Source organism: Lepisosteus oculatus, chromosome 3, assembly GCF_040954835.1.
Source record: "Lepisosteus oculatus isolate fLepOcu1 chromosome 3, fLepOcu1.hap2, whole genome shotgun sequence".
Lineage (NCBI taxonomy): Eukaryota > Metazoa > Chordata > Actinopteri > Semionotiformes > Lepisosteidae > Lepisosteus > Lepisosteus oculatus.
In genome coordinates, this window is record NC_090698.1 from 66,574,962 (window position 1) to 66,598,847 (window position 23,886).

Here is a 23,886-nt window from a genome sequence, read left to right on the forward strand (position 1 = left end):
AATTGGTCCACATTCTGTATTTTGGTTGTAGGATCTTCCATAAGCACGGCCGCCGTGCAATCCTGGGGCCTTGGGTTCGGTTTCTGTGTGGAGTTTGCATGTTCTTCTCATTTTCATACAGGTTTCCTTCAGGTGCTCCAGTTTCTTCCCACAGACCAAAAGCATACTGCTAGGTTAATTGGCTTCTGGGAAAACTGGCCTGGTGTGAGTGTGTATCTGTATGTGCCTTCCGATGGACTGGCTTCCTATCCAGGGTGTATCCTGCCTTGCGCCCAGTGCTTGCTGGGATAGGCTCCGTGACCCTGCATTGGATAACGAGGTTCGAAAGTAGATGGGGTGGATATACCCTAAAGCTGTTTAGTTTAAGAAGTGTTTGTTGCAGTGCAAGCTACTTACAGATTCAAAAAATGGTCATTGTTATGCTAAATTATTTTAAATTAGTAGTAACATCACTGTGCTGTGCTAATTAAAGAAAAATGTAATATTGAATTCAGTCATGGGAGAGATACTATGCAAACGTGTTGATGAAACAGGTTTGCCTGGTTAAAATGTACAATATAAATGCTGCTTCCCCAGAAGACAATGCAAGCTTCTTCCAAACAGCTCAGCGCTGGTTGAGCTGTTGTCCAACCAGCATTTAAAAAGGTTCTGTGACAAATCTAGAGCTTCCTCTGCAATGTCAGAAAATAACTGAAACACCTCTCGGCGTGCCTAACTGTATAGGGAGATTTATGCATTTTTTTCTTGTAATAATGTAAGCAGTTTCCTCCTGCTGATGGCCTGGGGTCCCATCCCAGATCCCTTGTCAACACCCATTGCCTGCCAGGCTAGACTCCAGCTCACTGCAGCCCTGTATTGAACAGAGCAATTATGAGATGGATGAAACTGTTGTACTGGATGCAATGGTTTTAGATTCCCTGCACTACACTGAGGTGCTGATAGTATGTCCCGGGCAGCCCCACTGCACAGCAGGTCAGGAAGTGAACTGAGAGGTTTCTTCAGTGCGGCCAGATTGAACAAACCCAGGTGGGACAACAGGGCTGGCGCCCCTACCCTTGCAAACAGAGCCATGGACACAGTGCACCTAAAAGCATGCCGATTACTTCCACATTACTGTACTTTCTTAAAGGGCAAACAGATCACCTGGCACATCAGATGATGGAGGAAAGACTCAGATGCTGCTTGCTTATGGGTTTCAGAGAACTGCGCTGAATGTGTAAAACCTTGTTGACAACTCAGTCCAGGCGTGTGCAGACTTGCTTCACTTACCTGTTGTGTAACAACGGTTACACATGTTGACTGGAAAAGTCCACGGCAATAAAAGGAAAGTTTAAAGACGTGTTTGTGACTCTGTAATGTTACCTGTGTTTGAAGGTAGTAGTTTCTGGAGAGGCGTGTGTGGAGCAGTGGGCAGGATTCTGGACTTACACCTGCGAGGTTGTGGGTTCGAATCCCAGCCGTAGTACTGCTGCTGTTCCCTTGAGCAAGATGCTTCACCTAAATTATTACACAGCTATGTAAGTGGATGCAAATGTGAGTCACTTTGGACAAAAGTGCCAGGCAAATAAAACATTAACTGAAAAAAATCCAAGTAATCACAGGACAGTGAAAATGAGCAATAAGCTGCCAAAAAAACTGATTTTATGACCTTTCAGATTCAAACCCCTCACCTTGGCAGCTTCTTGCTGTTTCTTCCACAGAGACGTTCTTGCTATTTCTAACAAAAAGGCTGTTGTAATAAAATCCTGAAGCAGGAGCCTTATTTGCTTGCACAGCTTTAAGTGGATGAAATAATGGTTTAATGTATTACAATAAAACTACCTCGGCTTATCTCCCAGTTTATCTGCAGTATGTTTTACTTGCTTTTTTGTACGTATTATATTGTTTTAAGGTGTGGCTCACAAGTGGCATTCGGTGTCTGGGTTCTAGTCGTGGTGCAGACTTTGTCCTGAAAGATGCCATTACGCAGCTGGCTGTACAGATTACACTTAGACATGCTGATCATTATATTTCAATGTGTTGGGTTTTTTTCTAGGGCAACTCACCTGCGCGTTTAGTGGCAAGCAACAAAAGGTGTAAACATACTTGTCTTCTCATGCCCTGGGTGTAGTTATCACCCCACACAGAATAGTTCCTATTTTTGGTCATGTCAAGTTCTGTGATTTAGATTTAGTAATTACAAGTTTTCTCTTTGCGTTTTTATACGCGTCTGCAAAGTTAAGATGAGCCATGATGTCTTAATTACCAGGCACTTCATTCTGACTTCATCACATAGAAGAAATCATCCTCACACTGAACTTTAGGCCTGTACATGAAATCTCTTTAAATGACAGAACATGTATTGGGGATTTCTGTTTTTCACATGTATTACATTAGTTGAGACCTTAAACTCAAAATGTTTTACTCCAGGGGTCTCACATGGCTTTCCCTAGTCTCTCTGGCTTTAAAAGTCCACAGCAACAGTGTGTTGAGATGAAGTGTTTTGTGTTTAGTTTAAGTAAAACGAGGTAGAACGAACGTCAAATTTTTTTGCCACTGAAAATACAGTGTGTGAGTTTACACACCTGACTTCCAGGCCCTCAGATCCACAGGTAAAAAGCTTGCAATGGTTGCCTCAAAAATACAGGAAAATTGCGGTGAAGTTTCTTAGTTTTAAAACACACATTCATGTTATTTGCAGAATGTGTTCAATTTGAGTTTTTCGCCTCGGAGCCAGTACCCATCACAGCGTGCAACACTGTCGCAGACCGTGCTGCTGAGCCACAGCACTGCAGGAGCAGATTTTTAATGATCACCGTTACGATACAAAATTCTAGCTGCTGTAATATTAAGGCCAATTGTGAACAAGACACGGGTGGAGTTTGTGATCCTTCTTACAAAGTCTGGGTAACAAAATCTCTAAATATTTGATTGGTATTGAGCTCTGTTTTTGTGTAGCCTAATAAACAGTGCGCTGCAATATTAAACTTGACGCAGTTACTCTACTGTGGCAAAACACTAAGCATAAAATTGTCATAAAAAAGGCTCTGGCTCCCCTGCAGCCCTGATTTCGAAAACGTTGTTAGGAAATGGATGGATGAAGAAGCTGCATATTTTTACAACTGGTATGTGCTATGAAAAATTGGGATAATTCCTTTATTTCAGTAATATGCACTTTCATACGGCAGGACCAGTACATGCTTGTGTTTGTATGTTTTCTTTTTTCTACTTTTAAGTTATAATAGTTGAAGTCCTTATTCTCACTGACGTTGCAGTGCTGACATTGGAAGTCTTTTGCTGCTTAATTCTTACATTGTTTGCATCTCCATTATTTCAGCTCATTTAACTTAACATCTCTAAAGGAATCCACAATTTCTGGCACCTACTTAAAATATTCTGTGATATGACGATATTTGCAGTTAACTGAACAGAAAAAAACTGATTTCCCAAGCACAAATGCATCTGTGATTGTTATTTACATTCAAGCATTTTAATAAATTAAGCCTTCAGAATGAATGAAAAATCATGTCTGTACTTTACTTTGGAAAGTGCTTAAACTCAATTAAATGTTAATAAATGCATTGCTCCACAGAAGACACAAAAACGAATTTTGATTATTGTTGTGGAAGTCTTTTTTTTTCTTTGGCACCAGGTGTTGGAGTAGACCCGACCGCCTGCAAATGTCAAGAAAATGATTTTAAGGAGGTGTTAATTAATACTAAACCAGTTTCTAATGAAATTGTCATTTTGAATAAATTTCCTAGGTGTAGCACAAAGCTGACAAATCCACCTTAAACCAATTAGATTAATAGTAACAAAGGTGAAGGCACAATCAGTATTTTTACTAGTTTACTGCTGGCAAGTAAGACATGTCAAAAGAAGGACATGTCGTAAGTGACCATAAGTCTATGCTTCTTTGAGTTAGCTCATGGGCTGCTAAACGTGTCAGCAGAGATATTTTCATGTTTATAGGTAAGTGGTTGTTTTAGCAAATTATCCTATCTGTAGGGATAAAACACTTCCAAAGATTTAAACAGGAAACACTCCAACGTCAGTCTTTTCTGTTATTGCTAAACAACATAATTAGACCAGCAATGGCAGTTTTCTACAAATTCTTTTTTAAAAAAATTAGATTTTAATAGTCTTCTGCAGCATCTTCCAGATTTTTTATTCAGTATTCAGTCACTCTGCTGGTCACTGCTGAAGGCATGCACTTTAGCCTCGTCAATGTTTTGAAATTTGGAGACGCCAGCTGTCTCTCACTAAACACAATACCTAAAGGGCTCATAAAACAGATTACGATGTCCCTCCTTAATAATATTCTTATAATGAGCTTTATTTTTTTTCTCAACTAGGAAAAAAATAAGGGTGATTATGTACTGAGGCCTGAAATAATTCCTAGGCTGCAGTTCTGACCAATCTTGTTCTAGCTTCAAATGCAGGCAGCTTTGCAATAATCCTTACTATAAAGCACTACATGCCTAAACCCCCCAAACTTCACCGCACCGACTGAGAACACCACACAGGCTTCATCGCAGCAGGCAAGAGTTACAGTGTGTCATGTGAGAAAGAGAAGAATAGAGGCGATGAACTGGAGGAGAACATTCAGTCCATCCTGCTCATAAATCTGATAGCTTTTCTTCTGGGGACAGAAACGAAGCTGTGTGCAGGGATAAATGATTTGGGGGGAGAAAAAACACAAACAAAATGTCATGTAAACTTATATTTGGCAAAATGATGTGCTTAAAAATTGAACATTTCAATTACAGCCATTAACCTGAACTGTTCATTGCACAGTTTGGTGGAGAGAATATTGCAAAGACTCTTGACTCATATGGTCATACAACAGAGGAGGAGCACCAGCCTTTTTATGGGTTAGAAAGGGGCTTTTTGTCTTTTTCAAAATATTTTGCTTTTTTCCCCCAGATAAAACTCCATGCTTTATACCCTCTTTTCTAACCTATTAAATACATTGTTTCAAGACCTTCAGTAGCTGAACAATCGTGATATTTTAAGAATCATACCTCTGTAAAATTAAAATGGAAGCGTGTTTTGCGAAGATCTCTGTACAATTTAAATGGAAGAATGCTTGTGAGTAAATGATTTATCTAGAACTATAATGTTTCCCATAAGGAACTCCTTTTAAATGCTTCAAGAGTTGGTCAAGGAAGTTTACAGTGTCAGGACTGATCACGAGATACTGGCTCAACTCCAAAACATGTAACTCCTCTGCTCAAATAAAACTGAACATTATTTGGACAGTAAAAAGGGTATGGGAGACTAGTTAAACCTTCCTGAAGCCTGATTTTCAGTTTAGAAATATCAGATTGAACAGTTTATACAACAGTGTATGGAAATTGCCAGGCATTAGCGTGCCCTTTGTAAGGCAGAACATCTTCATTAGTCCCAGACTCTCAAAAATAAAACCCTTATCATCTCTCTGCAAGCGGAGAAGCTGAATACGGCCTTTCTTTCCAAAAGCAAATCCTGTTCTCCAATTTCTCACATTCTACAGAACCTTTTTTTCTTTCACAAAATACAAAATTAGATTTTTTTTCTACTTACAGCACTAGAATCAAGAAAGGTTAGCATACAGTATATACAGCAACTTGCATAAAAATATATATAAATAATTAACGCAGTAATCTTCTGATACTGTTGAAGCTACTGAGCATTTTTAGAGACTAAATTAAAACAACCAACTCTTCTTCTAAAGTAAGAAAATTGATAACTGGTAAGAACGTTTTCAAGTGATCAAATATGTCAGGAAACACCAATAGAAGCGCTACCTCCTTCCGAGTCCCATTCCTACATTCCTCTCTCCTGTTACCAAGGGATACATGGAGAGTCTATTATAGTCTTCAGTTTGGATCCACCATTTCTGTTTTTGACAGCATCCTTTACTGCATGTACTTCGTCTTCAGTATGAATGCGGAGCTACAGTACATTTAGTGTGGGTGAAAACTTTTGTTCGAGGCCCCCAGTGAAAACGTTCAAGTCCAGTAAAGGGTAACCTGTTAAACATGTATCGGGGTCTTCCTGCTATTTGGCCAAGAAAAACAAGTCTGACTGATGGTTGTCACCACTGCCACCACAGCTGGTACACGCAGAAACCCTTCTTGACCTCACCTACTAAAAAAACCCTGGGGCATCTGGAAAATATCATCCCGGAAAATATCAGTAAATAAACTATCTCGCTAGCAGTAAAGGTTTAAGGATACATTTTCAACTTTCAGTATTTGCAATTTAGTGTTTTTGAAAAAATGTGAAAAAATGGTCTCCTCTTTGCAAGACGTTTTTTCACAAGGGGGGTATGTCCCCTATAATAAAAAAGTACAGCTGTGTGAGTGTTAACATTTCCTTTTTCCTTCAGTTTAGTGTTAACATTTCTTTTTTCCTTCTGTTCCTTTCCCACCCTAGCCTGTCAGAAAACAGTTTTCACATCCCTGAAGTCCTTCAGTCACAATGAGTAAAACACGCCAGATCGTGACCTGGGAGACTGCTAATGGCGAATTCGGCCCTTGTGTGTGGTTTTACTCCAAACCAGGAACACGGCAGAGGGCGGGAAGTCCTCACCTCTCACACGGGGCGGCCGCACTCTAACATTTGTTATAATACAGCCAACAACAGTCAGGATATGAGGGGGAAAAAAGAAACTTAATACGGAGGAAAGAGAGCAGTGCAGCCCTTCACAGTCAGCTACATAGATGTCCTTTAAGAGTGATCTCAGGCGTATTATTTCTCCCTCCAAGTTAGAAGCCGAGACCCCCATCTCATCACATCCGTCTCCAAAACGGCGCACGTGAAACGGGAAGGAATTTACTCTCATCCCCCACAGGGGGGCGTCTTCCTCAGACATTTCTGCACCCGTCATTTCCCAGTGCCGGCCCGCAGCGCTGGCGCCGGGCCGGCTGGGTGCTCTGTCTCCTTAAGCCCAGCGGGGCCGAGGCGCTACAGCGAGGTGACGGTGGTCGGTAAACAGGGGGCGGCGGCTCTGGGGGCGCAGGGGGCTGGCAGGCTGTCCATCAGGCACTGCAGCTGCTCCTCCGCCAGCCGGATCTCGTCGTCCAGCTCCCGCTGCTTGATGAGGAGGCCGGACTTCGTCCTGACGAAGTGTTGGTAGCCGCGGAGCTGCCGGGGGCTCAGGTACCCTCCCAGGATGTCCAGCACCACCCGCTCGCGCCGGTCCAGGTTCTCCTTCAGCTCGCGGGCGTCCTCGTGCTGCGAGCGCAGCGCCTTCCTCTTCTGCTGCAGGGCCTCCTGCCAAAAACAGCACACCCCCTCCCGTCACGCACCGCCAACACCGCGCGGCTCCCGGCCCTCGGACCAGCCGGGCGCATCGCACTCCAGAAATCCTGGGGCCACGTCTCCTAACTGGGCTTGAGGGAACTTTGAGCAGACGCCTGCTGCTGTACACGACCCCCCGGGAACAGCTGAAAGCCCGGTTGACGTCATCAGGAAGAGCCACTGGACCATAAGTGGAATGCAGACTCTTAAACCCCCATCCTTGGCAATAACAATAACATCCTTGGCTGGACTCGGACTATAAGACTATGTCACACTGTTATATTCAGGGCACTGTGGAAAACACACCAGGTGTGTGTCTCCCCTTCAGTGTTCTCTGGAAATGGCCATTTTTGTGACAATTAATCTCATCGCAAACCTTGACTGGACTGTGCTGTGACTCCCTGCCTCCCTAGAGCACCTCTGCCATTGTCGGTTTCATCCCCGTTCCCTTCGGTGTCAGTCCTGACCAGAGGAATGTAACCCAGTTTCGAAACACGCTTTTTTGACGGGGGGAGGGAGGTGCTGAGTTCCCATCTGTGCGGCACAAACATCTGATGATTAACAGAGCAGGCTGTGTACTGCGTACTAATTTAACAGCCCTCTGTCTGGGGAGACCTCAGCCTAACCTACTCAAAGTGAATTGAGTCCAAAGTGGACATTTTATACCATTAAAGAAAAAAAAAACAATTAACATTTTGCATTTGGGGGAAGGAAGATATTGAGAGAAAGTGGCCAAGGGCTTGATGCATTACACTGAACTCTGAAGTTTCTCTGAAACCTAGGGCCCTTAGTAAAACTGAATGTCTTCTGCCCTCTACTGACTATCTCATGTATTTAATTTTGAAAGTTACGAATTTATACAGTAAGCCATTGTCCTGCAAGTATTTAATAAAGCATTAAGCCACTATGTATCTATAATGTACTAAGAAAAATATTTTCTGTAGAAAAGATACCCTAACCCCAATTAAAAAATAATTCTTCTTATGTAGGAGTGCTCACAGGCAGAAGCCGGTGTGTTTTTTGATTCATGTTAGTGTACGTTAAAAAAAAAATCTTTATCATGATTAACAATGAAACATCTCACACTTGCAATGTTGTGAAATTCGATGAAATTCTATTTTACAATTACCACTTACACTGTCAAATATACACAAAATACTCAACCAAGACCTGAAACACTGGTGTATGATATGCAATAAATCTCCCAAGTTGAAAACGATTTATCTGTGTTGCTTCCATCTGTTAAAAACACTTCACAAGGATTTCTTACCAAATAGTAGGGTTTTTGGAACCCAGTGTCATTCTTAAAAATGAATGAAGGTGAACTGACACTGGTAGGAATCTTTCAGTGTATTTAAACAGGTCAAATTTGAATTTGTTGCAAACTACGAAAGATCAAATCGCTTTAAAATTGTTTTGCAAGTCATTGAGAAGCTACTTCTGCTACCCATCATGAAACAGGCAATTCAGACACTGGGGGTTGCAAAGACTAAATAGATGATAATATATTGCAGCAATTGTGTCTGGGACATGCTCAATTTTCTATAATTACTTAAACACACAAACTTAAGTATTTACCAAGAACCATTTGGTTTTTATCAAATATGACACAACAATGCTTCAGTAGGAGACATTTGACTTTCAGCAGAATTAAGTGTCTCCCAGAGGATACAGTGCAATGAGGAAAAATGAGTTCATATATCTCTCTCTCAATTATGGTGGAGAGATAACCAAGGAATGAAAAGGGCAACTGGACTGTGTTCACTTGAACTTGTCCTCTCCTACAGTGTGTGCACGTATTTAAAGCTTGTGCTCTTCTGAACTATGCACACCGGCTTAGACGTTGTCCTCCTCTGAAATATGTAAAACTTATCTCTACTGATTACACTTCTTGTGCTCTTCTAAATTGCGTACATTTGAGTCAAACCTGTGCCTTGCTGACATGTGTACACTTGTCTGACGCCTGTGGTCTTTTCAATGTCCTCTTTGATGTTCCTAATTGAACTTTCAAGAGCTTCCCCCAATGCAGAAATCACGTAACAGCTACCGTGAGGTTAGAGAGCCAAATACTCGAAATGAATGAGAACCTGTGATGTGTGCAGTGCAATATTGGTTTTAAGAAACTAACAGCGGGTTCCCGATTTTGTTTGCCATGCCCACAATACGAGACGTCCAAGTAGGGAGCTGCGTCAGCATGCGTAGGCTGCACAGGAACCGGTAAAAGTTTATTCCCCGATGAAAGAAAAAGAGAAGAAACCCGGAGAAGGCACAACGGCCAAAACGTGTGCGTTTCCTTTCTTTACCTTCCAGCACGCAATGAACCTGCTCCTTCGCGTCCGACGCCAGTGTCGGGCTATTTTGCGTTTTCCCGCGGCTGTCAAACACGCAAACGCCGACTCGGGTGAAAATGGCGAACACGACCAAACAAACGGGTCGAGGCCTCCGGACCGCACTGCGCCGCGCCATGCAGACGCGACCTGAGGGAATGCACCTGCCTCTTTCTAAAACTTTTAATTGTAGTAAAAGAGAGAGCCGGCTCCCGTCTCCTTACCCGCTCCTCGGCGCTGGCCTGCCGGCCCACGGCGCTCAGGGCGTTCTCCACCCGAGCCAGCCGGCCCGACAGGGACAGCAGCAGGTTCACCACCTTGTCCAGGTCCCCGATGAACATCCGGTACTTGTCGCACTCGTTGGGCTTGCACCGGTCCTGCACCAGGGCCTCCATGGTGCTGCCCAGCCCGCTGATCCTCTTCTGCTCCGCCGCCAGGGTCTCCTTCGCGCCGCGCAGGGCCTCCAGATGCTGCGTGATGAGGCCCATGAGCTCCACCTACAGAAAAAAACACCACGTCCGTTAATTTTTTTTTTCCTGAATCGCGCGTTTTAAACGGAGGCCGTTAGCGCGGTTTCTGAAAACCGCCCTCATTACCACTAAAGGGAAAATGTAAGGTGGTGTTTTTTACAGAAAAAAACGTCTTTTTTTTAAAATTCGCGCTACAGAATTAATCAACGGCGTCGAAAAATGCAATCCGTAATAACTTCACAAACACCGAGACAAACCGCAAGCCGGTATTATTCCGTCTTCCAAGAGCGTTCAGAAAATTAGTATAATGATCAAATCTGTCTTGGATATCCATTTACAAACAGAATTAATCAAGGGCGGTTTCTAAAAACGGTCCTTACAAACGCTCAAATGGGGAGCTCTTTTTTGAAAGTCTTCTACAAGAAAATAAGAAAATCAGTATGATTCGGGAATTCTGTCATTTATGACCTAGAGGGTTTTTATTTAAATTTGTTTTGGGGGTGTGTGAAAGGACTGCTGAACTCAACAACCAGGGCCATACTGAAGGATAAAGCACTCGTTCCGTTCGTGACGTAGTCCCTGTCTGGGCGACAGTATGACAGAAAAGACAAGAGGGTCAGGACCTTCTTTTGATTGACATCTGTCGTGCCGTCCGGGTCCAGCTCGTCCAGATCGGTCTCCAGCCGCCTGCTCAGCTCGGAAGAGGGTCCCGCACTCCTCTCCTCTCCCGCAGCAGGCTCCTCTTCCTTTCTCCTGAAGAGAAACGGAGGCAACTTGCACCCTCTGCCGCACTCTCCGTGTCATGATAGGTAGTTTTTACACACTCCCTTATGTTTCAGTTCGTCTAGTAATTGTGAGACACTCCCTAGAGTAAGCTAGAAAGTTAGAATTGGGCTGGCACATTATAACGGTTTTTGTAAAAGTGAAGTTTAAACGCATTTCCTTGTTATATTTAACCGTGTTTAAGTTATATATAAAAGAACCCCAAAAAAACACGACACTCCAGGGCTTGTTTTTACACCGTTTTTGCCAGAGCCGACCTGGTCCTCAGCTAATTTCTTTTTCTTTTTTTTGGTTCATTTCATAAGAAACGACGTTTCTTGTGGCAAAACGAGCAAGACATACAAAACAATTGTTACAGCACATCTCGCAACACCGTCTGCTTAATGACGACGCCTGGCTTGCTGCCTCTTCAATTTGCTTTGTTTAACCTGCTTCAATTTGTTTAATACTGTCTCCCCCACCCACACAAAAGAAAACACCGCTGGCAGTGACTATAGCCCTTTACCTGACATTTGCTCATTTGAGAAAACTGGCATATAGACTGAATCCGCTTTGGGAGAAACAAGTGGCTGCAAGTGTTTCATTCTTAAAGTGCGACACAAACATTCTAGATGAACACAGTGAGTCTAAAGCAAAAATGAGAGTTTTGACTTTGCTTTCCCAATACCTATGGAGGAGTCTGTACATGGCTGCTCCAGCAGTTTCAGGGTGACCCAGAGGGCGTCATGTCTTATAGTTCATGGCCTACAGGAGGAGCCCTGTTTTGTCCACTGGCAAAACAGGCGAGAGACTGGCTGATAGTTTCAGGGGACAAGTCAGAGAGGTGAACATCAAAGAGTTCCTCAAGCTATTAGTTCCCTCTCTCTCCCCCGGCCATTACACTGGCCATTCTGTCTGTATCTTTTCACACAGTGATTCGTAAACTCCAGTACTGGAACAACATCAGAAGCAAAGAGTCTCTCTCTCTCATCTGTCCACTTACAGTTGTATGCAAAAGTTTGGGCACCCCTGGTCAAATCGCATGTTTAACTGAATCTCTATGTGAAAAGAAGTTAACACAACCTCTGCAGGGGACAAACCTAAACATGACATATTTCTGCACATTTTAATGCTCAATTACTATTTATGTGCTGAGTTTAACAGATTGAAAAAATAAAACAGTGCATGTGGCATGTGCGAAAGTTTGGACACCCTGTCAGTCCGTACTTAGTGACACCTCCTTTGGCAGAAATCACAGCCTCCAAACGATTCTTGTAGCCAGCTAAGAGTCTTTCTTTTCTCTTGAAAAGAGGTTGCAGAGGTTGTGTTCACGTCTTTTCACTTAAGAGATTCAGCGAAACATGCAATTTGCCCAGGAGCACCCACATTTTTAACACACAACTGTATTTACAGAATGCTGCTTTCCACGTTGCTCCTGGAGTCCATCATATCTCCCTTGTACCCTCTTCTCCTGCTCTGCCCATTCTCACAGCTTGGTTTTCACCCACCCCTTTTACTGCTACACTCCTTGCTCTCCATCTCTCCTCTACACAAAGAAACCTACACAATGTTCATTCTTTCTACTTTTCCGAGCAGAATTAACCTCTACTCGTTCATTCACCGATTACATCTTCAGAGAACGTCATTCTGTGTTGAAAAAAAACAGCTGCAATACTTAAGTCAACTAATAGATGGCGCTATTCGTTAGCCTTTACATTTCACATTCCTAACCACTTGTATGAGGTAGGGCTCATTACATCATACTTCTTAATATATTTAGTGTTCCCCAGTATTCAATGTTCATTCTGCGTAAATGCTATTACATTTTCTTGGAAAAATATAATTACATAAAATTTTTGACATCTGAACACGGAAACGTTATGGATTTAAAAAATGGCAATGATATCAAAACGGTGATTTTATCTGTAAAGCTCAATGAATGTAATTGGCGAAATATCAGTTGACATATTGTTCCTAAAATTAGTTAATTTATGAAAATAATGTTTTTTTCAAGGATGAATGAATCAATACATTTTAGAGAATTGCTGTTATCGAATAAGGATAGTTTAAATATATTAAAATAAGTATTTGTCTCATCTCTGTGAATCAATAATTGCAAAAGGCATGGAATGGAAACAACAATATTATATGACATTAATTTTTCTGACGAAACACACAAATAATATTACCACAATTGTCACATGGTACTGTGGCCTGCTGTAACTTGACCCATATCGTACTGTGGTCTGGTGTATTGTGATCCATATCGTACTGTTCCTGCTGTATCGTGATTCATATCGAACTGTGGTCTGCTGTATCATGACCAATATCGTACTGTGGTCTGGTGTATCCTGACCCATATCGTACTGTGGTCTGGTGTATCCTGACCCATATCGTACTGTAGTCTGCTGTATCGTGATCCATATCGTACTGTGGCCTGCTGTATTAAGACCCATATCGTATTTGTGCCTGCTGTATCGTGACCCAAATCGTACTGTGGTCTGGTGTATCCTGACCAATATCGTAGTGTGGTCTGGTGTATCCTGACCCATATCGTACTGTTCCTGCTGTAACTTGACCCATATCGTACTGTGGTCTGCTGTATCATGACCAATATCGTACTGTGGTCTGGTGTATCGTGACCCATATCGTACTGTGGTCTGGTGTATCCTGACCAATATCGTACTGTGGTCTGGTGTATCCTGACCCATATCGTACTGTGGTCTGGTGTATCCTGACCCATATCGTACTGTGGTCTGGTGTATCGTGACCCATATCGTACTGTGCCTGCTGTATCATCTTACCCAGATACATTCTTGTTCTTTCTTCCTTTTCAACATGGAAATAATCTCTTCTTGTTCCTTTGTAGCTCCATTGCTGATGCAACTCCTCACTCAACACCTCAAATTATTATAAATGTATAGAAACTGTATGTGTCTGTGGCTCCCAATGCTACATCACTGACAATTCCTTAACACAATAAACAACAGAAGCCCACTTAGACTTACTCATCACCCTCTGCTGAAGATCTCCAGACCATCCTCCCGGTTCTCTGACTGTGAGCCTGCTGCTGCATCAGGCTGCCTGTGGGGAAGATGTCTTCCATCAGGTCCATGGTGGTCTTCATGGTGGAGGTGTCAAGGATGTGGGCCAGAGACTTATCCTTGGAGACAATCTCCTTGGCTAACAGTTCTGACCTCAGCTCCTCGGGAGACTTCTCCTGCTTGCCAAGCAGAGGAGAGTCTGTCTCAAGGTCCTCATCAGAGCTGCAGAGGTCTTCATCTGCCACCAAACCTCCACTCTCATTGCCAATGTCTGCTGGTGGCCTGGGCCCCTCCTCGCATATTGAAATCACAGCATCCGGGCTTGTTGTGCTGACCTTGGATGTGCTGTCAGAAGGGCAGTTTGGTGTCGAGCTAGAGGACAATTTCCTTTCTGTCACTCCAGGAAAGTCCTTTCCATCAGGACTCTCGGTTCTGCACAGAGATTTAAATACATATAGTTACACAAACCAATAAAACATGATTGTTTTCAACACATGAAAAAATACATACAGTATATAGCGATACTTTAAAAAGCACTTACTGCTCAAATGATTTTTTTTCCCCAGGAAATGCTGTTTATGCAATTGATTGTTTCTTTTGTCACTTTACTTAAAATGGAATCATTTATATTATATCAAATTGACTGAAGGAGAATTGCAGGTGGGGTTCGCTATTTGCCACTAAAAGAGATATTGAATAACAGCTTTGCAGGGGGGGGGTCTATGACATTATTTACTCAGAAAACCAGCAGAAGATTGTTTTTTAGTAAGAAGTCAACATTTAGACCCCAGTATATCACATCTTGTTTCAATGAGAAATCATCACCCACTTCTGTAAAAAGTTGTAGAATGAGGCCCTGTCAAAAATAAACATCCAGTTCAAATAGAAAAAACTGTATTACAATTAGCTTTCAGACCCTATTTGAAGGATATCCCTAAATAACCACAGGCACAACTTAACTTTAACATAGCTTACAGACTACACTACAATATGGTTCAACACCTCTCTTATGGTTACGCATTTGCGATTTTGTGGCGATTTCTTTTTGTTCCTGCTTGAAGAACTGTTTTTTTTTGTAAATTTCCCCCATTTTCCTCATGGGGAAGAGGAGCACTGTAAATAAACTGCACTTGATATATCTGAGTGCTGTGCGGCGGCGCTATCGTTTCAGAAAACGGACCGGCTTTGACAGTTGCTCAGGCCACTCTGCGACATCCTCAAAACAAGATAAAAAAAGAAGCTGGTGTCTGAGCAGTCCGGGAACAGCCGAATACAGAGACTGCAGTTGTGCAGGCTGGGTTACCTGTCAGGATGTGGCAGTGCTGTGGGAGACAGTGTAGCCAGGGTGCCCTGCTCCTCTGCTATTACCGGAGGAGGGTAGGGGAAGTCTTCTGTAATTTCCGTCTCCCTCACGGGCTGCTGGAAGGGCAGAGCTGGCGAGGAAGGCTCGCACAGGGGCTCCTGAAGGAACACTTCGTCGTCGCCGTGCAGGAAACCGGAAGTGGGGGAGAACTGTAGATTAGACTCCGAAATTCGCAGGGAGGGCAGGGGGTGGGCCAGCGAGGAGAAGGGGGTTTCTGTTTCCGAAGAGGAGCTGTTAACCTCCCCTGCGATGGGACTGCGCCGGACCAGTCTTTGGGGGGAGGACGGGACCTGTTCCGCCTTTCGGAAGGACGTCGTCTTTGGGGCCACGGTTGTCTGTGGGCCACAGGCCTCCATCTGGACGTCCTTGAGAGTTTCTTCGGATGAGTTGGTGTCCAAGGAGCTCTGTCTTATGAAACTTGGCTCAGGCTCTGGGGCCCTGCCTTGGAACCTGCCTCCCAATCCCATCGGCAGACTGGGAGAAGATCCCCGTAGGGGAGGTGAACTGGTAACATGGCCCAGGCTTTCAAGTGCATCCCAGCTGGAGCTCGTACTGCCCCGGGAATCCCGCCTGGTGGCACAGCCCAGAGGAGCTGCACCCGAAGTGCTGCAGGGGGTCTGTCGGTCCACATGACTCGGTTTCTCTCTCCACAACAAAGCGCTGCTAGAGGAAGGGGTCACTTGATTGGCCATGTATCTGTCGTTTCGAAGTGTTAATGTCTTTTCCTCTTGTCTGTGAAAAACATGAATAAGAACTGTAGCTAAAACCAGGTTTTACACACAGTCCGACATTCATTTTATGTGGAATAAAGTTAAATATTTTTTACAGCTATTTTTTTGTCAAACATGTTTCAGCCAGTGAATGTTTCAATTGTATTATATTACTTTTTGCCCCCAATTGTGGATTAAGATTACCATTTGTAATAAAACCATCACAATGGCAGAAAATAACATTGAGCTGTCTTTTCTGAAATAAGCTGCATTCCTTCCTTTACTGACACAAATTTAGCATTTAGGGCTAAATACATAAAGCTTTGAGCACAGTGTTATTTTGGCCCATTTGCTTTTTACTAAAGCAACAAAGTAGTAGCTTTTACAAACAAATCCTCATCCAAACATACAATACAGACTTCCTTGGAAATGCAAGCTGTTTTCATTTATATTAGAAAACACTGGCGTAATACTAATACTGTGGTAACTGGTTAACATGCAGAAACCAGCTGTTCAAAGATAGATGGCAGTTTTTCAGCGTCATTCACTTGTCTATCCTCAGATAAAAATATCACAGACGCTTCAGCCTCAGATCTTGCTCTTGATCTGTTCTCAGCCTCTCAGTAAAAGCAGGCAAGCGACCATCATTGTAATGTATGTGCTACTAGCTCTTTAAAAAGGTCTGTAAAAAGCTACCCAAAACTACCAGCAGAGTTCATTCAGAAAACACAAAGGAAACCCTACAAATCCAATCTCTTTTAACAACGGTGTTGATAATACCACTCTCAATGGGCACTTTCATGAGGCTCTTTTAACATGATTAGATGGGTGCTTGGGTCAAAGGAAGTCAATTCCACCACTCAAGAAATTTAGAAAATAAGGATTTAAAATGCTACCAGATTTATACCCCCTAAACACTGATCTCAATATTACATTTGATCCTGGTTCAGGAATACCGGTGCATATTGTGTATATACTGTATATCCAAGAAATGTAGTTTTATTTTGGGCTTCAGAACCAGTAATAAAATAAAAATGAACTGAAAGTGTTACACTTACACAGCGAAAAAAAATACAACAGCAAAGAACAGATGTAAAGGTCAGAAAATTAGGAAAGGAAACACATTTGCTTGATTTAAAAAATATGTTTATAGACCTTATTTCGTTACCAGCAGATGCAAGGTGCTGCTTCGATAAGATACCAAAAGGTTGATTCACTCCAGTCACAAAGTCCTGAAAAACAGATGGTCGGGTTTTTAGCTTGGGATTAGAAACGAAAACAAGTCCAAGATTAAGGAAATAAAGTTCAGATAGTTAGTTAAATATTAAACAGCACTCGCATGATGTCCAGATTATCTGGGTCTTGGTATGCATGAGCTGCATCCTCACTAATTCTTTAGGTTAACCTGTCATTTTGGGCAAAATGAACAGGAAGGCCCTGACTGGCAAAGTTCTAAAGGGTTTCATCTGCATGCAAAAGAACAAAAGAATAACAACATCCCACAACAGAGCTGAGTGTATTGAACTGACCTGCAGGAAGGGAAGCAACAGGAATGGCTGTGAAATGAATTTTACCCCCCCCAACCAAATTAGGAAGAAAGAGGACACTTAGCCAGGACACTGGGGTTTTTTTCACCCCTACTGCTTGATTTTTAATGACCAAGTAATCAGGATCTCATCTTAACATCTCATCCATAGCACACTTGAAACAGGGACATTGGACAATCTGGACCGTTGTGATCCAGAGGAAAGAGTGGCACCTACAGGTCTACCCGAACTGCTTCCAATTTGTGGGAAAGCCTAACTGTAGTGTCCTCAGAGTAAGGTGTTGTGTTTCAAGGCTATCATACCGTGATAGATATGGATAAGCCAACAAACGACTGTGGATATCTATGTACAAGTACTAAAGATAAAATAAAAAATAAATCTAAGCAATGACCATTTTTACCTTTATTCAAAGAAACCAGGAATATAGTGTGCAATAAGACATGTTCATGAACGTGGATTGAAGTGTTCGCAAATTAAATAAAGCCACAATTACTTTACACAAAAAGCCATGTTTACACAGAGCGGTCAAATTATTCTCCAAGATAAAATCATTTGAATTCATCCCAGACATTTCCTGTTCCAACTGCCTTGAGGTCCTAAAGACATCTGATGTCTTTCCCTCCTCTCACAAATCAGAAAGACATTTATCAGTCTGTAATCACTCGCCAAACTATTTCCAAAGGAGTCTCGTTGGCACCACACAGGAAAACAGAAGTTCTGTTCACTTCCTGTGTGCCTGCGTTTGTGGGTATACAGCACACTCCACCCAGCAGAGAAATCTGGGAATCTTGTCAGTAGCTTCCCTTCACATCCATTTTCTCCTCCGCCCCCCAAAGTGTTGAAAGAGTTTCAGCAAAGATGAGTAAATAAGGAATAAGCTTTGCCATGACAAATCTGGTACAGCTTAATAAAACTGTAACGAGTAAGACAAAACAGGAAGAGCTGGGAGATATTCAAATGGAGAATAGACTTGTGAGACAGCCTTGCTCATCTGCGAGTCAGTTTAATTAACACATCCTTCCTTGTTCTCTGTAGCTGCCATGGAGAGGTTTCAGACATGTCACATTACCAGGAATGATTAAATAGTGCTTCCAACGAGGCCCAAGAGTTAAAATGGGACTGCAGATCAAAGCCTGCAGCCTGTTGGGTACTTGTGTAAATCAACTTCCAATTACAGTTGGTCTGGACCATCACAATAACGTTAAACCATTCATATTAGAGGACCTAAAAAATTGTAACACAAAATATGAATTGAAAAAGACAATTTTTACACTATGCCAGCAATCCAGAATCTTACAGAGGAGCATTGTTCTCATACAGTGAACACTTGTTAATGTTGCTGTTCAGATCTTTTTCTCTCAATATTTCAAAATATTTTTTGCCAAATTTGCCACCGGACCTCATAGCCATGTCCCCCATGTTTGTTTCAGTGTCATTTTCAGTACAATATCAGAATGTTGTATGCCAGTTGAAAACTATAATTACAGCCGGAGGCTTAATGTTATAGTCAGAGGCTTTCTGTTTGCAGTACCAACCCTGTCATGTCTCATTTGGATGTGCATATTTCAAAATGACACAGCAGCCCAAGATTGTTCAGGTCTCTTAAGGCTTAAGTTTGAATCCCCCAAGCTGCCCAACTACAGTATGTTGGTATGTTGTTGAAGCTGGTACTCTGTCTTCTTTCAAGAAACGGTTGTATGACATCAATCAGATCATTGTGCCAGACTGTATGCAGTATTTTTTTATTTCTGATGTTTTACTGAAGTTTACTGTTTTAAAGCCCTGTCATGGTACAATAAAGACAAAATTCCATGTTAATTCACGGATGTTACACGTACCCGATCTCGTGTTTCCACAGACGGCGAGGATCTTGATCGAATGTGATGTGGAACAGGCCTCTTCTCGGAATGTTCTAGAAGGTCTTCAGCAGATGCAGACTTCCCAGAACTCCTCGCTGTAGATCCTCTCTCAAAAGCCACCTCCGGCTGCTGCTGATGGGGTGCATACTGGGACTTGCTACGCCTTCTTAAGGACTCACCTTTACTAAGCTTATTCAGCTCCCTCTCTGAACTGCAGAACTCTGGATTTCTGTCTGGTTGGGCATGGCTGGAGCAGGAAATGTCATAGGAGAACTGTCGTGACAGGCTCCCACTCAGGTACCTGGAGCCCTGAAGACCAGGAGGCAGGGTGGAGGAGACCCTCCTTGTCCTGGGATGACTATCCGCTGATGGGCCCCATTGGTTGCTCTGTTCCTGCAGAGAGCTGAGACTGGAAGCTGAGGAGAGGCTTTGTGAATCAAAGTTGTAGGGCTGAAGGTAGGAACTATGAGGGCGATTCTTCCCTGGCCACTTGTGTGCTGTTTTGCGTTCAACGTACTCGGCCAGCGCTGTCTGCTGCAGATGTTTCAGCTCAGGTCGAGAGACGCCGGGGCTACGCACAGACCTGCTCTTCCCCTCGGGCTCAAACATCTTCCGCCGGTCTGCCACGCTCGTCTCTGGAAAAAGAAAGGTCTGCGGACCCTTCTTCTGAGATGCGTCTGATACCCCTAACTCGTTTATCTTCTCCGGCTCTGAATAGGAGCGCTTCTTCTGTTCTGCTGTCAATCGTTTGCGGCCACAAATTCGGGGAAAAGAAGGCCCTACAGCAGGGGTGCTTGGGAGCGCGGGAGGTACCTCCTCAGGAGTTACAACGTGTCTTTCTCTCGGGGTGTGAGGCGACACCCCACCAGGTTTGGTGCTAGTCTTATTTGACGTTACTTGCTCCACAGACAAATGTCTGTTGAGATGAGGTGAGTTAACGCTCAGGTCTTTACGTCTAAAGGAAGTGGAGCGTAGAACTTTTGACTGGGCATCCTTAATACTGTCCCGGTAAGCCCTGTTGAAAGAGGTGTCCTGGAAGGTGCCTAAAATGTCCTGCAAGCCATCTTTCCAGTGAAATTCTTTGCTGTTCTCTTCACTCGTCAATTGGAAGGTACTTTTACTTCTCTGAAGGAGCAGTGCCTTGTTCTCTGGTTTGCTCTGAAAGTGCTGCTCTCTATATTTTTGCTGGATCGAGTCTTCCAGCCCACCTTCATGTTTTCCATCCAGACCGTTACCCTGCATTTTGCCCTGGGACAAACCCTTAGCACAAGGCCCCTCTGAAATTTTCAGCCGGTGCCGAATGTCTTCGATGCTGGAAAAGGAGTTTTTCCCTCTCGAGGGCCGACTGGACCAGGTGAGGCCATGATGGGAATTCGTGCTGTGGGGTTGCTGCTGGTTCTGCTTGCGCTGCTCAATTTGGTTGACCTTCTCCAGCACAGAAAGGCGCTTTGTCGCGATGTCGCTTTTACTTCTGCTGCTGTTGGGGCTCCTCGGTCTTGGAACCTCAGCGGAGGCATTTTCATGCCAGGGTGGCTGTGTCTGCTGTTGCCACACACCTGTCTCACTGTGGTGCCGTATGGTGGGTCGGTCCCTGAGATCACTCCCTTGGTTTGAGACCATCTCAGTTTTAGCTTCATAAGGGATTCTAAGATCTCTGCAGCTACCATAAGACATTTGCCCACATTCAAAGCCAGCTTGGCCTTTAGGAAAAAAGTAATGTTCCTGATCATTTTGCAAAGAAGAGGCTCTCTGCTGACGCCCTCCTTCCACGGCTCGAGTTTGCTCTGGCTCTCTTTTCCATTTGTGCTCATCTGGTATTTCATTGCCCTGTGGATATCTCAGCCTTTCCTCTGCCTGTTGGTTTACAGTGGGCAGATCCCTCCTGTCTTCTTCTGCACTCTGGGGAGTATGCACACACCCGTGCTCTTGCCTTTCTGCTTGAGAGACGTACACATCAGCGCCAGGTTTAAAATGAGGCTTGTAGTGACTGCATTTGGTTTCTGGCTCCTCATGCATTTTGTCTTTCTGGTGCAGGAAGAGTTTTGGTTGCTGAAAGCCAGGGGATTGGTCGGATAAGGTGGAAGCATTGCTTTGGTATCCATTTTCCTTTGCTGCCCCTTCCAGGATCGCGCTTGTGCTGTGGTTACTTAGTGAGCTGCACCGGGTTTCCTTTGCCAGTACTGGGTACAGCAGGCTCCTGGAACTGGGGCAGCTGGTCGGAGCCTGTGCAAAGTGAGGCTCCATCTGAGGCACTGGATAGATCCCTGTGGGTAGCATGAGTTTCCCTGGTTGAGTCGCCTGGGGAATATTCTGCTTGGGTTTGGTAGTAGGGCTGCTCTCAGGGCTTTTCTCGACCACAGTGTGCAGCTGGCCCTCAGCAGAGAATGAGGACTTCCCTGAGATGCCAGGATGAGGCCAGGATCCCTTCTGCAGGGTACGAGAGGACCTGGCCTGCTCCAGACTGGACCAGGAGTTGGGCCTGTCGTGATTCTTAATGGCAACATAGCTGTCACTGCGCATGGGTGGGGCAGGGGGCCCTGTCACACCGGCACTCTCATCTGGGATCCTGTTCTGTGTCTGGCCCCAAACGGGTCCGACGCTGTGTCTGCTGGACGCGTGCTTTTCATTGCTCATGCTGCGGACGATACCGTCTCCCCTGGCCTCTGCCTGGATCCTTGCTTCATTGCTGCGGGCCAGAGCAGAGGAGCTGACCTCGTGCTCCTCCGAGATTCCCTGCTGCGGGTCGTAGACAGTTCGGACGTAGCGGATGTCAGCCTGCCTCATCCCCTCCGGGCCCCGCTGGGAGTGCATGTTCTCCATGGAGTAGGAGCGCTCCTTACTGAAGGCTGGGGCTGGGTACTCGGGGATACTGGAGCTCGTGGAGAAGGAGCTGTAGGCGGAGTCCCTCTTACTGTGCAGGTGGTCAATGCTGTTGGATGACTTTGAGGCTGTGAGCTGGTGGCAGGAGCTGTAAACTGGATGACTGTGGTCCAGGCTCTCCATACTGCCCCGAGAGCTGTACTGGTCCGGACTTTTCCTCAGGAACCCGTGCTCATAGCCAGAGAGGTCAGTGGTGGAGGAACTAGACAGGGAGAGCATAATGAACATAAATTAGTAATTAGTAATTAGCCAAATGGCTGAGAGAAATCAAACGCGTTCTGGGGCTTAGTTCACATGCCGAAGGATCTGATCCTTTATAGTCCTGAACAGAGAAGATTACCATCAAATCACATAAAAGTATTCAAAATCCTCAAAGGCACTGACAAAGTCAACTCCAGCGGACTCCTTGTAAACGTAGGAGACACAAAAACTGGAGGACATAAGTGCAAAACTATATGGAACTGAAATTAAAAACTAAGAACAGGAGGCAGGAGGCAGTTCTTTGCTCGAAGGGTTGTAGGTGGAACAAGCTACCCAGTCACTCTGTTGAAGCCATTACCCTGAGTTCTTCAAAATCCAGTGCAAGAAAGGGCTGAATACAACCCCTAGATCAATTATCTACAAACTACCAAATGGGCCAGATGAGCCGAATGTCCTCCCCTCGTTTACAAAGGCTCTTACGTTCTTAAATGCCAAAAGCAATTCCTTGAAGCAGCAGGTCCCCTTATGTACATGTGCAGCAGCCGTTTGGACATGGACCTTAGCACACGGAGCAGGATGTACTTGTGGAGAATACCAAAAGTTTATTCAAGCTGCCAAACACATCCTTACTGCTGCTGCAAATGAGCCAATAATACAGAGCACCTCAACTAGACCACAACAAGCAGAATGAGGTGCAACTGGGGGCAACTCCCATGGCTCAGACATGGGTGATTAGTCCAACTCCATGCAGCAAGAGACAGAAAAGGAGGATTTACAGTACAATTACAGCATCCTGTACTGTTTGATTTTGGGAGACCTTCATTATTTTAATCTCGAATGTGCCATACATATTTGTTTTTTTTATTTTTTATTTGCTACTGCCAGTTCACGAGGAATGACAATGCCCAAGATCGAAGCGTAATGAACTGTAGTCGAGCGACTATTTGGCTTAACCCGCTTGGCTGAGGGCTGACCTCCTGGCCACAGGACGAGGAGGCCAGGACCCCCCAGCAAGGTAACCAAGGGGCAGCTGCAGAGGTGGAGGTGGGACGCAAAAAGTCGCACGCGAGGAAGAGGGATATCGCATTTGGTATTTATAGGGTTCAGTGGAGAAGGACAAAGGGGAGTGACTGCTAATTGCTGACGGCTGGGAATGATTGAGCGTGGTTGTTGTCATCCCTCCCGAACTTTAGTTAAATAAACTCCATCTATGCAGTTCAACATGCTGCTGTAAGACTGGGCTATCAGAGCATTTGTCTCCAAGAAGGACAGAAATTTCAATTTTCCTCCAAAAAAAGAAGCAAAAAAACAGCTTGGAAAATGACCGATACTTTCAAAACTGCGGAATGTTCGACATTTCCATAACAACTAACAAAAACTATCTCTCTGTCGAGAATATACTTTACATTTCACTGTCAGTTCACAGCAATGCCACTATATTTTTTAATGCTTTCTAG

The 23,886-nt window shown here is 44.1% G+C and overlaps 1 protein-coding gene across 9 annotated transcripts in view; it reads right to left on the reverse strand.

Annotated features, from left to right (window-relative positions):
- Positions 1-4,687: 4,687 nt before the first annotated feature.
- Positions 4,688-23,886, reverse strand: part of shroom3 (shroom family member 3) — a 79,225-nt gene continuing 60,026 nt past the window's right edge. For all 9 annotated transcript variants that reach the window (XM_069187383.1, XM_015362934.2, XM_015362926.2 and 6 more), the window contains 7 exons: positions 19,328-22,430; positions 17,098-17,174; positions 15,173-15,964; positions 13,834-14,301; positions 10,687-10,816; positions 9,818-10,090; positions 4,688-7,239 (listed from right to left, as the gene is read on the reverse strand). In XM_069187383.1, coding sequence (XP_069043484.1) covers positions 6,931-7,239; positions 9,818-10,090; positions 10,687-10,816; positions 13,834-14,301; positions 15,173-15,964; positions 17,098-17,174; positions 19,328-22,430 — 5,152 coding nt within the window. In that variant the 3' untranslated portion in view covers positions 4,688-6,930. The remainder of the gene's footprint in view (positions 7,240-9,817; positions 10,091-10,686; positions 10,817-13,833; positions 14,302-15,172; positions 15,965-17,097; positions 17,175-19,327; positions 22,431-23,886) is intronic.